This window comes from Ranitomeya variabilis, chromosome 4 (assembly GCF_051348905.1).
Source record: "Ranitomeya variabilis isolate aRanVar5 chromosome 4, aRanVar5.hap1, whole genome shotgun sequence".
NCBI lineage: Eukaryota > Metazoa > Chordata > Amphibia > Anura > Dendrobatidae > Ranitomeya > Ranitomeya variabilis.
The window spans coordinates 732,066,778-732,081,945 of NC_135235.1; the positions used below are offsets into that span (position 1 = coordinate 732,066,778).

General features: G+C 49.1%; 1 protein-coding gene across 3 annotated transcripts in view; it reads right to left on the minus strand.

Annotated features, from left to right (window-relative positions):
- The window catches only part of LOC143766707 (uncharacterized), a 53,800-nt gene that overhangs the window by 24,014 nt on the left and 14,618 nt on the right, over window positions 1-15,168 (minus strand). For all 3 annotated transcript variants that reach the window (XM_077254563.1, XM_077254564.1, XM_077254562.1), the window contains 5 exons: window positions 6,158-6,308; window positions 5,853-6,032; window positions 5,646-5,769; window positions 5,465-5,562; window positions 5,210-5,300 (listed from right to left, as the gene is read on the minus strand). In XM_077254563.1, the coding sequence (XP_077110678.1) occupies window positions 5,210-5,300; window positions 5,465-5,562; window positions 5,646-5,769; window positions 5,853-6,032; window positions 6,158-6,229 (565 nt within the window). In that variant the 5' untranslated portion in view covers window positions 6,230-6,308. The remainder of the gene's footprint in view (window positions 1-5,209; window positions 5,301-5,464; window positions 5,563-5,645; window positions 5,770-5,852; window positions 6,033-6,157; window positions 6,309-15,168) is intronic.

Genomic DNA, 15,168 nt, shown 5'->3' on the forward strand with positions numbered 1-15,168 from the left:
GCCCCCATCCTGTCATGTGCTCCCATCCTGCGCACCCATCCTGTCATGTGCTGCTCCATCCTGCATCCCCATCCTGTCATGTTCTGTTCCATCCTGCGCCCCCATCCTATCATGTGCTGCTCCATCCTGCGTCCCCATCCTGTCATGTGCTCGCATCATGTGCCCCCATCGTCATATGCTGCTCCATCCTACACCCCCATCCTGTCATGTGTGCGCCCTCATTCTGTCATGTGCTGCTCCCATCCTGCACCCCCATTCTGTCATGTGCTGCTCCCATCCTGCGCCCCCATTCTGTCATGTGCTGCTTCCATCCTGTGCCCCCATTCTGTTGTAATGTGCTGCACCCATTCTGCCTGTTCCTGTTTCCATTCTGCCATATGTTGCTCCCATCTTTTTCTCTCCTGCTCTACTGCCCGAGTGCAGCTGTGCTGAGTGCGGGCGGCTGTGCGTGACTGTGCTGAGTGCGGGTGGCTGTACGTGGCTGTGCTGTGCGTGGGCGGCTGTACGTGGCTGTGCTGAGTGCGGGCGGCTGTGCGTGGCGGTGCTGTGCGTGGGCGGCTGTGCTGAGTGCGGGCGGCTGTGCGTGGCGGTGCTGAGTGCGGGCGGCTGTGCGTGGCGCTGCTGGGTGCGGGTGGCTGTGCTGAGTGCGGGCGGCTGTGCTGAGTGCGGGCGGCTGTGCTGAGTGCGGGTGGCTGTGCGTGGCGATGCTGGGTGCGAGCGGCTGTGCGTGGCGGTGCTGAGTGCGGGCGGCTGTGCGTGGCGGTGCTGAGTGCGGGCGGCTGTGCTGGGTGCGGGCGGCTCTACGTGGCGGTGCTGAGTGCGGGCGGCTGTGCTGGGTGCGGGTGGCTGTGCGTGGCGATGCTGGGTGCGGGCGGCTGTGCGTGGCGGTGCTGAGTGCGGGCGGCTGTGCGTGGCAGTGCTGGGTGCGGGCGGCTGTGCGTGGCAGTGCTGAGTGCAGGCGGCTGTGCGTGGCGGTGCTGAGTGCGGGCGGCTGTGTGTGGCTGTGCTGAGTGCGGGCAGCTGTGCTGGGTGCGGGCGGCTGTACGTGGCGGTGCTGAGTGCGGGCGGCTGTGCTGGGTGCGGGTGGCTGTGCGTTGCGATGCTGGGTGCGGGCGGCTGTGCGTGGCGGTGCTGAGTGCGGGCGGCTGTGCGTGGCAGTGCTGGGTGCGGGCGGCTGTGCGTGGCAGTGCTGAGTGCAGGCGGCTGTGCGTGGCGGTGCTGAGTGCGGGCGGCTGTGCGTGGCGGTGCTGAGTGCGGGCGGCTGTGTGTGGCTGTGCTGAGTGCGGGCAGCTGTGCTGGGTGCGGGCGGCTGTGCGTGGCTGTGCTGGATGCGGGCGGCTGTGCGTGGCTGTGCTGGATGCGGGCGGCTGCGCGTGGCTGTGCTGGGTGCGGGCAGCTGTGCGTGGCGGTGCTGGGCGCCGAGTGCTGGGGGCCTGAGCAGGCGGGGACACCGGCGCGCTGTGGGGGGGTCAGGTGCCGGAGTCGCCGCTAGCTCAGGCCCCCGGCACTTGCTATATTCACCTGTCCCCCGTTCCACCGATGCGCGCCGCTCCGTGTTCCGGGTCCTCTGGCTGTGACTGTTCAGTCAAAGGGTGGCGCGCATTAAGCGCGTCATCGGGCCCTCTGAACTGAACGTCACAGGCAGAGGATGTGGTGGACGGAGCAGCGCGCATCGGTGGAACGGTACAGGTAAATATTGCATACTCACCCTCCTGGCTCGTTCCTGCTTCTCCGTTCCGTTGTAAGCACTGAACGCACACCGCGATCTCCTGGGAGCGTCACTCTGTGGGGTCCAGACCGCGCCAGCGCTTGCGCAGTCTATAAAGGCTTCGGACAGAGTGACGCTCCCAGTGTTATAGTAAATATAAATATATATATATATATATATATATATATATATATATATATATATATATATATATATATATATCTCAGAGATAGAGATACAGATATATATACTGTACAGACCAAAAGTTTGGACACACCTTCTCATTTAAAGATTTTTCTGTATTTTCATGACTATGAAAATTGTACATTCACAATGGAGGCATCAAAACTATGAATTAACATATGTGGAATTATATACTTAACAAAAAAGGTAGCCACCTTTTGCTTTGATGACTGCTTTGCACACTCTTGGCATTCTCTTGATGAGCTTCAAGAGGTAGTCACCGGAAATGGTTTTCACTTCACAGGTGTGCCCTGTCAGGTTTAATAAGTGGGATTTCTTGCCTTATAAATGGGGTTGGGACCATCAGTTGTGTTGAGCAGAAGTCTGGTGGATACACAGCTGATAGTCCTACTGAATAGACTGTAAGAATTTGTATTATGGCAAGAAAAAAGAAGCTGAGTAAAGAAAAATGAGTGGCCATCATTACTTTAAGAAATGAAGGTCAGTCAGTCTGAAAAATTGAGAAAAGTTTGAAAGTGTCCCCAAGTGCAGTGTCAAAAACCATCAAGCGCTACAAAGAAACTGGCTCACATGAGGACCGCCCCAGGAAAGGAAGACCAAGAGTCACCTCTGCTTCTGAGGATAAGTTTATCCAAGTCACCAGCCTCAGAAAATCGCAGGTTAACAGCAGCTCAGATTAGAGACCAGGTCAATGCTACACAGAGCTCTAGCAGCAGACACATCTCTACAACAACTGTTAAGAGGAGACTTTGTGCAGCAGGCCTTCATGGTAAAATAGCTGTTACAAAACCACTGCTAAGGACAGGCAACAAGCAGAAGAAACTTGTTTGGGCTAAAGAACACAAGGAATAGGCATTAGACCAGTGGAAATCTGTGCTTTGTTCTGATGAGTCCAAATTTGAGATCTTTGGTTCCAACCACCGTGTCTTTCTGCGACGCAGAAAATGTGAATGGATGGACCCTATATGCCTGGTTCCCACCGTGAAGCATGGAGGTGTGATGGTGTGGGGGTGCTTTGCTGGTGACACTGTTGGGGATTTATTCAAAATTGAAGGCATACTAAACCAGCATGGCTACCACAGCATCTTGCAGCGGCTTGATCTTCCATCCGGTTTGCGTTTAGTTGGACCATCATTTATTTTTCAACAGGACAATGACCCCAAACACACCTCCAGGCTGTGTAAGGGCTATTTGACCAAGAGGAAGAGTGATGGGGTGCTACGCCAGATGACCTGGCCTCCACAGTCACCAGACCTGAACCCAATCGAGATGGTTTGGGGTGAGCTGGACCGCAGAGTGAAGGCAAAAGGGCCAACAAGTGCAAAGCATCTCTGGGAACTCCTTCAAGATTGTTGGAAGACCATTCCCGGTGACTACCTCTTGAAGCTCATCAAGAGAATGCCAAGAGTGTGCAAAGCAGTCATCAAAGCAACAGGTGGCTACTTTGAAGAACCTAGAATCTAAGACATAACAAAAAAGTGTGAAACAACTGAAATTAAGTATATAATTCCACATGTGTTAGGCTACTTTCACACTAGCGTTAACTGCAATCCGTCACAATGCGTCGTTTTGCAGAAAAAACGCATCCTGCAAAAGTGTTTGCAGGATGCGTTTTTCTGCATTGACTAACATTACGCGACGCATTGCGACGGATTGCCACACGTCGCAACCGACGCGCGACGGTTGCGCCATGTTGTGGCGGACCGTCGGCCGCAAAAAACGTTGCATGTAACGTTTTAAGCAGACGACGGACCGCTTTTTCCGACCGCGCATGCGCGGCCGGAACTCCGCCCCCACCTCCCCGCACCTCACAATGGGGCGGCGGATGCGCTGGAAAAATGCATCCGCTGCACCCGTTGTGCGGCGGACACAACGCTAGCGTCGGGAACCTCGGCCCGACATACTGCGACGGGCCGAGCCCGACGCTAGTGTGAAAGTAGCCTTAATTTATAGTTTTGATGCCTTCAGTGTGAATGTACAATTTTCATAGTCACGAAAATACAGAAAAATCTTTAAATTTGAAGGTGTGTCCAAACTTTTGGTCTGTACTGTACTTAATCATTTTATGTGTTTGATCTTTATATGTACTTAACCTTTGTATGTTAAAATATACAAAAGTATACGCAATCATACTATTCCTTTAATTTTGTACTTTAAATAAAATAGCATTATATCACAAGTAGTAGCCTTCTTTAAAGCCATATCCGAACCTTAGTGTTAAAAACTTGGCAATACATGCATATCTATAGTATTTATTAAAGGGGTTGTCCAGTACTAGGACAAGCACTTCTTAAACTAAATGTTCGTCCCCGATAAAACAATAAAGCTTAAACTCAACTGCCATGCTGGCTTTGTTCCAGCGGAGTTGGCACTCGCTGCACCGGCGCTGTGATGTGGTAGAATGACAAGTGATGCCCAGCTCCCAATCAGCGCTGGCGTCACGGTCTCCACCTTCGGACAAACTGAACATGAAGAAGTCCGGGATGAGCTGCAGCTCTGTCTTCCCCTTCATGCTCAGTTTGTCCGAAGGCGGAGACAGTGACGCCAGGTCTGATTGAGTGCCGCTGTCACAGCACCACATCACAGGGGATAACCCCTTTAAATGTATATTACAGCCATCAACCACACACAGCTTAGAGATGTATCATGGCCCAGGTGTGATGTGTTTTATGTAGTTTATCACAACCCTGTTTCAAGTTAGTCGGTTTTAAAAAGAAATTCAAAATTCAGGATAAAGGGAAACTCTGTTGTTATTGTACAGAAATTCACACTTGGCCTCACTGCACATTTAATGTTGTCGATCATAAAAGTGAAGTTCGGCCAGAAAGACTGGACCTGGTCTTGTAGGGACCATATGATCACATTCAGCAGCACAGAAGGGAGAGAAGGTAGATTCATCCAATAAGATATCAGGGATCTAGGAAACCAACAGCATCATTACCCTCCGCTTTCTCTTGAACAGGCCCATCATAATATTTTTCTTCAAGTGATTTTCTAACTTGTCAGTACATTCAACATACGCTGTAATTTGGCTTTGTAGTTTACAGATCTGGGCAGGTTAACAGCGTATTCTAATCCCAGGGGGTAGGTGGATCCTACAGGCTCTAAAATCTATAAAAAAAGGCCTTCAATGCCCAAAGTCATTTGAATAGTTTTGGGCGGAGGACACTGTTGTGGTCTAGAGGCAAAATGGTGACCACACAATTATGATACGGATGGACTACACCACCAATAAAGCAGCCACAGACAGTGACTGAAGAATCTGTGCTTTCTCTGTATTTAGTGGTTACTACTCACCTGGGTAATCATATGTAGGAATCTCCTCTTTACACCACTCATCACCCCTCACATATGTCTCTGTAGTATTAATATGGGTCAGATCTTCACCCTGAAATAAATAATGTAAAAGTTACAGACAGATGGAGAAGTCACATCTATGATCAGCTCTAATCCTGCCATCTCCACCGTCCTCATTACACAAGTATAAAACAAATAATACTGGTGGATAAAACAACACCAAGCAACACCTCATGACACCTTCTCTCCATCTACCTGATGATCCTGAGGAACATTGCGATCTTCCTGTTTACAGTCCTGTGGAAGAAGAGGATGAGGACATCTCTCTGGTGTTGTCCTCTTACTGGATAGATCTGGAGGAAACACATACAGGGACTGAATTCATTCTTTACATACAGATAATTATAGGCCGTGTGTATTTAGTCCTGTCTATTACCTGGTGATGTGAGGGGCTGGGGAACCTCCATCATGATGTCCTTGTACAGATCTCTGTGTCCTTCTAAATACTCCCACTCCTCCATGGAGAAATAGACGGAGACATCCTGACACCTTATAGGAACCTGACACATACAATGATACCGTCATCCCCCCGATCTCTTCATAGCGTTACTGAATAATGTCCCAGCATTCCCAGCAGTGTCACCTCTCCAGTCAGCAGCTCAATCATCTTGTAGGTGAGTTCTAGGATCTTCTTGTCATTGATGTCCTTATGTATCAGGGGGTGAAGTGGAGGACCCGTGATGGTGTCTGAGGGATGGGGAAGACTCCTGAGAACAGGGTCCTCACAGCGGTCACTGGATGTCTTCTTTACTACTGTATAGTCCTGGATATGGAGATACACATTAATAAATCTCACTACAGACATTTAGTCCATTTAGATGGACAGTTCTGTCCATCTCGTATTCCCATAGATATGAATGATGAAATGTGACCGTCAGAATCTCTCACCTCTCCAGTAAGCCGGAAGAGGATCTCTAGGGTGAGGTGTAATATCCTCTCCACCCTCTTGTCTCTGTCCATATCAATCCTTAATGGGCAATTTAGAAAAATTATCCTAATATAGAAGATGGTCACTGAGAGGATCCGATATTGTTAAGACCTGAATGAGAAGATGAGCCGATGTAACATTATAAAAATCCTGTGTAATATTGCAAACACTGGAGATAATAAGGGAAACATATGAGATTTATTATTTTACAGTAGTTTAATTCTTTACATTGTAGCATGGCTAAAGGGTGTGTAGTCGACGGGAGGTATGTGCCACATAAGTGTCTTGTTGCTGTAATGTAGCCCGGAGTATTTCTTTGTTGTATATAACCATGTATATATGTGTGTTCCAGGACCTGTGGTGATGTCAGACCACATGGCTAATCATGTGATGGGTTACTGGGTGTGGTTAGCTCTATATAAGACAGGCAAATGTTTAACACAGGGGATATGTGTGGAGGTGAAACCCTCCTGAGTGTGTTAAGGCTATAGGACTGAGCCTGGTGGACTGGACACATTGTTTTGCTTTTCCTGAACTTAAGGCTATTTGTTTGCTGTTATTTTTCCATGTGGTTTATGACGTAATACCCTGTGAACTTTAAAGGAACGTGCCTCCTGAGTGTCAGCCGTCGCACCTGAGTGAGTGAAATCCCTACAATTGGTGGAGAATGCGGGCAGCGTTCCCAGCAGAGACGAAAAGTCTGTTATTGAATGTCCTGGGTCAAGTCTGTTGTAAGTCAGCCGGGGAAAATGGAGGAACTGCTGAAACACTTGGTCCAGTTGCAGTCACAGCAGGAGCAACGGCAGCAGGTACAGCAAGAGACTAACAGGCTGTTGATGCAGCAGATACAACAGAGCCAGCAGGAGCAACGGCAGAGCCAGCAGGAGCAACGGCAGCAGATGCAGGTTCTGGCAACCACCATCCAGGGCAAGACGAGCACCCCAACCCCAGGTTTGGCTGATGACACCCACGTCTGGAAGACGGTAAGACGCGCATTACAGAAAATGACTCCCAGGGATGATGTTGAGGCCTTCCTGACGGTGTTTGAGAGGGTCGCTGAGAGGGAAAAACTTCCGCCAGAGCAGTGGGCAGAGGTGTTGGCACCTTACCTGACGGGGGAACCTCAGAAGGCATACTATGATTTGACCTTGCAGGATGCCAAGGAGTATGACAAATTAAAAGCCAAGGTTCTCGCACGTTTGGGGGTGACACAGACTGTTAGGGCACAGCGAGTTCACTCCTAGGCTTATCACCGGGACAAACCGCCTCGCTCTCAAATGTTTGATCTGTTGCACCTGGTCCAGAAATGGCTGCAGCCAGAGTCATGTACACCTGCACAGATGGTGGAACGAGTGATGATGGATCGGTTTGTGCATTCCCTCCCGAGGTCCATACAGACTTGGGTTGCCCAGGGTGATCCCCAGAATGCCGTCGAACTGATCGGACTGGTCGAGAGATACCAAGGGATGGAAGGCTCCTTTGGGAGGCAGCCCATGCCGTACTGGGGGTCCCAGAAAGCTGCTGAGTCCCAAAAAGGGGTGGCGCGTCAAAGGTCACAAAGGGCGGGGCAGGTGGTGCCCAAGGTCCCTACGGGTGATATTATTTGCTGGAGGTGCCACGGGCCAGGACATATAACTGCCCGTTGTTCCCAGACCACTGAGCAGATGGACTGCAGCATGGGACGCCGTTGCTCATACTATGCGTATCCAGCCTGCAGTGTGAACTCTCCGCCCAACGAGGGACCTCAAGCGTGTCCCGTAAGGGTGAACGGTCGAGCAGCAACGGCGCTGTTAGACTCAGGGAGCTTAGTGACCCTGGTGAGGGCCACTTTCCCTCTCCACCTGCTCCCGGGAAAGAAGGTCGGCGTGCGGTGCATACATGGTGATGCCAAGGACTACCCGTTGGCCAGGGTGGACATTGAAACAGCATGTGGCACTGAGTCCCACATAGTCGGCGTCGTGCAGGACTTGTTGCACCCTATAATTATTGGCCGGGATTCCTGTCTGTTTTGGGATTTGTGGGGAAAAGGTTCTGAGCTCCCTAGCAAGAGTAGGGAACCAGTGAACCCTGGAAGGGTGTCACCACACCCAGAGACAGACAGGTTTCCTTTTTGTGTGCTGGTTGGGGATGAGGAGGAAGTATCCCCTACATCTGACACTATGGAGTTAGAGGTAACCGGTGAAAATTTTGGGACTGCCCAACATAGGGACCCCACTCTGAGGGAAGCCTTTAATAATGTCACAGTTATTGACGGGGTGGTACAGGAGCCGGGGGCAGACACAAGGTTTCCCCATTTTCTGATGAGAGGGGAGTTGTTGTACCGGGTCACAAAAATAAGGGAGGAGTTGGTAGAGCAGTTGGTAGTGCCGGTTCCATATAGACGGAAGGTGTTGGACATGGCCCATTCACACATCTTGGGTGGACACCTAGGGGTGGAAAAAACGCAGGAACGGGTTGTGCAGAGATTCTACTGGCCTGGGTGTCACCGAGAAATAGTGAACTATTGCAGGTCCTGCCGTACATGTCAGCTAACTGCTCCCACTCCTCATTTCCAGAACCCTCTTGTGCCATTGCCCATTATTGAGGTACCGTTCGAGAGAATTGCCATGGACTTGGTTGGTCCCTTAGTTAAATCAGCCCGGGGCCATCAGTATATATTAGTCATCCTGGACTATGCCACACGCTATCCTGAGGCAATTCCCTTGAGAAATTCTTCCTCGAAGAGTATAGCCCGCGAGTTGGTCCATGTCTTTTCCCGGACAGGTCTGCCGAAGGAGATCCTGACTGACCAGGGGACACCTTTCATGAGCAAGGTGATGAGGGAGTTATGCAAAGCTCTGAAAATCTCCCAGTTGAGGACCTCGGTGTACCATCCCCAGTCAGATGGTCTTGTTGAGAGATTTAACAAGACACTGAAGAGCATGCTGAGAAAAGCTATAGAGAAAGACGGTAGAGACTGGGATTGTCTCTTACCCTATCTGATGTTTTCCATTCGTGAAGTTCCACAGGCCTCCACAGGGTTCTCACCGTTTGAGCTTCTATATGGCCGACATCCGCGAGGACTCCTGGATGTAGCCAAGGAAACCTGGGAAGCCGAAGCCACGCCCCACAGAAGCGTCATTGAGCATGTGGCCCTGATGCAGCAGAGGATTGTAAAGGTGATGCCTATCGTGAAAGAACACCTCCTCCAGGCACAAGAAGCTCAGGCCAGAATCTACAACCGGTCTGCAAGAGTGAGGCAGTTCAATCCGGGAGACTGAGGTTTTGTGTTAGTTCCGACGATGGAAAGCAAGTTCTTGGCCAAATGGCAAGGGCCATATGAGGTTGTGGAGAAACTTGGTGAAGTAAATTATAAAATTCACCAACCAGGAAGACGGAAACCATTCCAAGTGTACCATGTCAACCTCATCAAGCCGTGGCAAGATAGAGAGCCGACAGTAACTCCATCGTTGTTAAGCAACCCAGAAGGTGAGGTTGGAGCGGTTACTATAGCGGAGACGCTATCGAAGTCCCAGAAACAGCAGTGCCGGGAGTTACTCCAGAAAAACAGGGACCTGTTTTCAGAGTTGCCAGGACACACGAAGGTCATAGCGCACGAGGTCCTAACAGAGCCACATGTGCGGGTGAACGTGAAGCCCTATCGTATTCCTGAGGCTCGTCAAGAAGTTATCTCCAAGGAAGTGGAGCGTATGTTGAAGCTTGGAGTCATTGGGGAATCCAAGAGCGGGTGGTCGAGCCCAATTGTCCTGGTCCCAAAACCTGATGGAGAGTGGAGGTTTTGCAACGACTATCGGAAGTTGAATGAGGTCTCCAAGTTTGACGCTTATCCCATGCCCCGCGTTGATGAGCTCATCGAAAGGCTTGGGCCCGCCAGGTACATAACCACCTTGGATTTGACGAAGGGCTATTGGCAGATCCCCATGGCACAGGAAGCCAAGGAGAAGACGGTGTTTTCTACACCAGATGGATGTTTCCAGTATGTCCGGATGCCGTTTGGCCTACAGGGAGCTCCGGCGACTTTCCAGAGGGCTATGGATAGAATCCTTGCACCCCATAAGGCATACGCTGCTGCGTACCTGGATGATATCGTCATCTTTAGCCCGGACTGTGAAAGTCATCTGGAAAAGGTCCAAGCGGTGTTTGATGCTATAAGAGAGGCCGGATTTACAATAAACCCGAAGAAGTGTGCCTTGGGTAAAGAGAAAGCTAAGTACCTTAGATACATAGTGGGTCGTGGAGAAATAAAACCCCAAATCAGTAAAGTGGAGGCAATTCAAACATGGCCAAAACCAGTTTCCAAGAAGCAAGTTAAAGCCTTCCTGGGAATCGTGGGTTATTACAGGAGGTTCATCCCAAACTTCGCCACGATGGCTGTGCCTCTGACTGACCTGCTAAAAGGGACAAAATCAGTGATGGTTAAATGGTCCGAAGAGACAGAGTCAGCCTTCCAAGAGTTGAAAGGGGCTCTATGTAAGCAGCCCGTTCTGATGGCCCCAGACTTCAATAAAGAATTTATTCTTCAGACAGATGCCTCAGATGTTGGGGTAGGAGCAGTCCTTTCCCAAGAGCTACATGGGGAGGAGCATCCTGTCCTCTATCTGAGTAGAAAGCTGTCCTCATCTGAGAAGAACTACTCAGTCGTGGAAAAAGAGTGTTTGGCCATAAAGTGGGCGGTGGACACGTTACGGTACTATCTGCTGGGTCGTAAATTCAGACTAATATCTGACCATGCCCCACTTAGATGGATGAGGGAAACAAAGGGTAGAAATGCTAGGGTCACCCGTTGGTTCTTAGCCCTGCAGGACTTCAGTTTCCATGTGGAACATAGGGCCGGAAAGCTGCACGGTAATGCGGATGCCCTATCAAGAATCCCTTGTTTAGTGGGGAAAAGTGCCAAGCCCCACGGCTTTAGGCAGAGGGGGGAGGTATGTAGCATGGCTAAAGGGTGTGTAGTCGACGGGAGGTATGTGCCACATAAGTATATTTAATATATATTATATAAGTATATTTTATATATAATTATATAATATTTCATTGTTTTTCACAATATATTTTTGTATATATATTATATACAGTATATTGCTTCACTTATTTTTTATTTCTCATATTTGTCTGTAATTTCCTTATTCCCTTCAGTCTTGTTGTTTTTCTTCAATCTAGAACAGGTTGTTAAATGTTTACTTGCGTCTGATGTGACGGATGTGACACCAGTGTGCGTCTCCTGCCCCCGCTGCGTGGGTGCCCCGCTGTGTCTCCCGTTTGTGGTACCGCGGATGATGTAATTGTACCTCTCCGTGGTGTCACTGCGGGGCATTCTCTGGGGTTGCTTGTGCTGCGGCGGTGTGTAATGCGCATATGGTGATCGCGTCCGTTCATATTCAGTACTGCCTCTTTAAATATGGTTATTTGATTTTTTGCCCTTATATTTGTTTAGTCTTTATATGGCTGTATGGTACTGTGCGCGTCCTCTGTGGCCGGGGCGGGCGCCCTTATCGCGTGATCCGCTTGTGGTGTTACGGACGGCGCTTTTGCGCTGGTCTGTGACATTACCGCGGGTCACGTGCTGGGAGCGCCGGCGCTACGGTGACATGGGATGCGCCGTCTTTAGTACCATCATTAGACTCTTGCCCTCGCATTTGCCCAGTTCCAATATGGCGGTTATGGCACTCGTGCGCATCCTCTGTGGCCGGGGCGGGCGGGCCTTGTCACGTGATCCGCTAGTGACGTCATGGACGGCGCCTCGGCGCCTTTCTGTGACGTGGCCGAGGGTCATGCGCCGGGGACGCCGACGCTGCGGTCGCATGGGATGCGCCATTAGTAGTGCCATGATTGGCTTAGGATATGTGGGAAAGTATATAAGATGGGCAGTGTATCCCCTATGTACCACTCCCTGAAGAAGCTACGTGCGAAACGCGCGTTGGAGCGCGGGGTTGAGGCACAAGAACGACATCATGAGCATCGGTAAGATCCTTTATATGCACTTTGCACCTTTAACCCCTTCACCCCCAAGGGCGCATGACAGAGCTCGGAAGCGAAGGAGCGCCATTTGACTTTTCAATGCAAAATTGACAGGAATTGAGATGGGACCCCATGTTGTGTTTGGAGAGCCACTGATGTGCCTAAACATTGAAACCCCCCCCACAAGTGACACCATTTTGGAAAGTAGACCCCCTAAGGAACTTATCTAGAGGTGTAGTGAGCACTTTGACCCACCAACTGCTTCACAGAAGTTTATAATGCAGAGCCGTAAAAAGAAAACAAACATTTTTTTCCCACAAAAATTATTTTTTAGCCCCCAGTTTTGTATTTTCCCGATGGTAACAGGAGAAATTGGACCCCAAAAGTTGTTGTCCAATTTGTCCTGAGTACGCTGATACCCCATATGTGGGGGGGAACCACTGTTTGGGCGCATGGGAGGGCTCGGAAGGGATGGAGCGCCATTTTGAATGCAGACTTAGATGGAATGGTCTGCAGGCGTCACATTGCGTTTGCAGAGCCCTAATGTACCTAAACAGTAAAAAAAAAACACAAGTGACACCATTTTGGAAAGTAGACCCCCCTAAGCAACTCATCTAGATGTGTTGTGAGAGTTTTGAACCCTCAAGTGTTTCACTACAGTTTATAACGCATAGCCGTGAAAATAAAATAAAAAAAATTTTCCCCAAAAATTATTTTTTAGCCCCCAGTTTTGTATTTTCCCAAGGGTAACAGGAGAAATTGGACCCAAAAAACTGTTGTCCAATTTGTCTTGAGTACGCTGATACCCCACATGTGGAGGGGAACCACCGTTTCGGCGCATGGGAGGGCTCGGAAGGGAAGGAGCGCCATTTTGAATGCAGACTTAGATGGAATGGTCTGCAGGCGTCACATTGCGTTTGCAGAGGCCCTAATGTACCTAAACAGTAGAAACCCCCCACAAGTGACACCATTTTGGAAAGTAGACCCCTTAAGGAACTCATCTAGATGTGTTGTGAGAGCTTTGAACCCCGAATTGTTTCACTACAGTTTATAACGCAGAGCCATGCAAATAAAAAAAAAAAAGTTTTGTATTTTCCCAAGGGTAACAGGAGAAATTGGACCTCAAAAGTTGTTCTCCAATGTGTTCCGAGTACGCTGATACCCCATATGTTGGGGTAAACCCGTTTGGGCGCACGGGAGAGCTCGGAAGGGAAGGAGCACTGTTTTACTTTTTCAACGCAGAATTGGCTGAAATTGAGATCGGACGCCATGTCGCGTTTGGAGAGCCCCTGATGTGCCTAAACAGTGGAAACCCCCCAATTATAACTGAAACCCTAATCCAAACACACCCCTAACCCTAATCCGAACGGTAACCCTAACCACACCTCTAACCCAGACACACCCCTAACCCCAATCCCAACCCTATTCCCAACCGTAGATGTAATCCAAACCCTAGCCCTAACTTTAGCCCCAACCCTAACTTTAGCCCCAACCCTAACTGTAGCCTTAACCCTAACCCTAGCCCTAACCCTAACCCTAGCCCCAACCCTAACCCCAACCTAACCCTAGCCCCAACCCTAGCCATAACCCTAACCCTAGCCCCAACCCTAACCCTAGCCCCAACCCTAACCCTAGCCCTAACCCTCGCCCTAACCCTAGCCCTAACCCTAGCGGTAAAATGGAAATAAATACATTTTTTAAAATTTTTTATTTTTCCCTAACTAAGGGGGTGATGAAGGGGGGTTTGATTTACTTTTATAGCGGGTTTTTTAGCAGATTTTTATGATTGGCAGCTGTCACACACTGAAAGAAGCTTTTTATTGCAAAAAATATTTTTTGCGTTACCACATTTTGAGAGCTATAATTTTTCCATATTTGAGTCCACAGAGTCATGTGAGGTCTTGTTTTTTGCGGAACGAGTTGACGTTTTTATTGGTAACATGCTCGGGCACGGGAGATTTTTTGATCGCTTTTTATTCCGATTTTTGTGAGGCAGAATTACCAAAAACCAGCTATTCATGAATTTCTTCTGGGGGAGGCGTTTATACCGTTTCGCATTTGGTAAAATTGATAAAGCAGTTTTATTCTTCGGGTCAGTACGATTACAGCGATACCTCATTTCTATCATTTTTTTTATGTTTTTGCGCTTTTATACGATAAAAACTATTTTATAGAAAAAATAATTATTTTGGCATCGCTTTATTCTGAGGACTATAACTTTTTTATTTTTTCGCTGATGATGCTGTATGGCAGCTCGTTTTTTGCGGGACAAGATGACGTTTGCAGCGGTACCATGGTTATTTATATCTGTCTTTTTGATCGCGTGTTATTCTACTTTTTGTTTGGCGGTATGAGAATAAAGCGTTGCTTTTAGCCTCGTTTTTTTGTTGTTTTTTTTACGGTGTTCACTGAAGGGGTTAACTAGTGACATAGTTTTATAGGTGGGGTCGTTACGGACGCGGCGATACTAAATATGTGTACTTTTATTGTTTGATTTTTTTATTTAGATAAAAGAATGTATTTATAGGAATATTTTAATTTTTTTTTCTTTATTTAGGTTTTTTTTTTTTTTTTTTTTTTTCTTTACACATGTGGGAATTTTTTTTTTACTTTTTTACTTTGTCCCAGTGGGGGACATTACAGATCGGTGATCTGACAGTGTGCACAGCACTCTGTCAGATCACCGATCTCACTTACAGCCTTGCAGGCTGCAGCTTTCATCTGCAGCCTGCACGGCACACGGAAGTAATCCCTGCAGGACCCGGATGCAGCCCCCCGGCCATTTTGGATCCGGGGCCTGCAGGGATAGGAGGTAAGAGACCCTCGCAGCAACGCGATCACATCGCGTTGCTCCGGGGGTCTCAGGGAAGCCCGCAGGGAGCCCCCTCCCTGCACGATGCTTCCCTGTACCGCCGGCACACCGCGATCATGTTTGATCGCGGTGTGCCGGGGGCGGTCCGTGACCGCTCCTGGCACATAGTGCCGGATGTCAGCTGCGATAGGCAGCTGACAC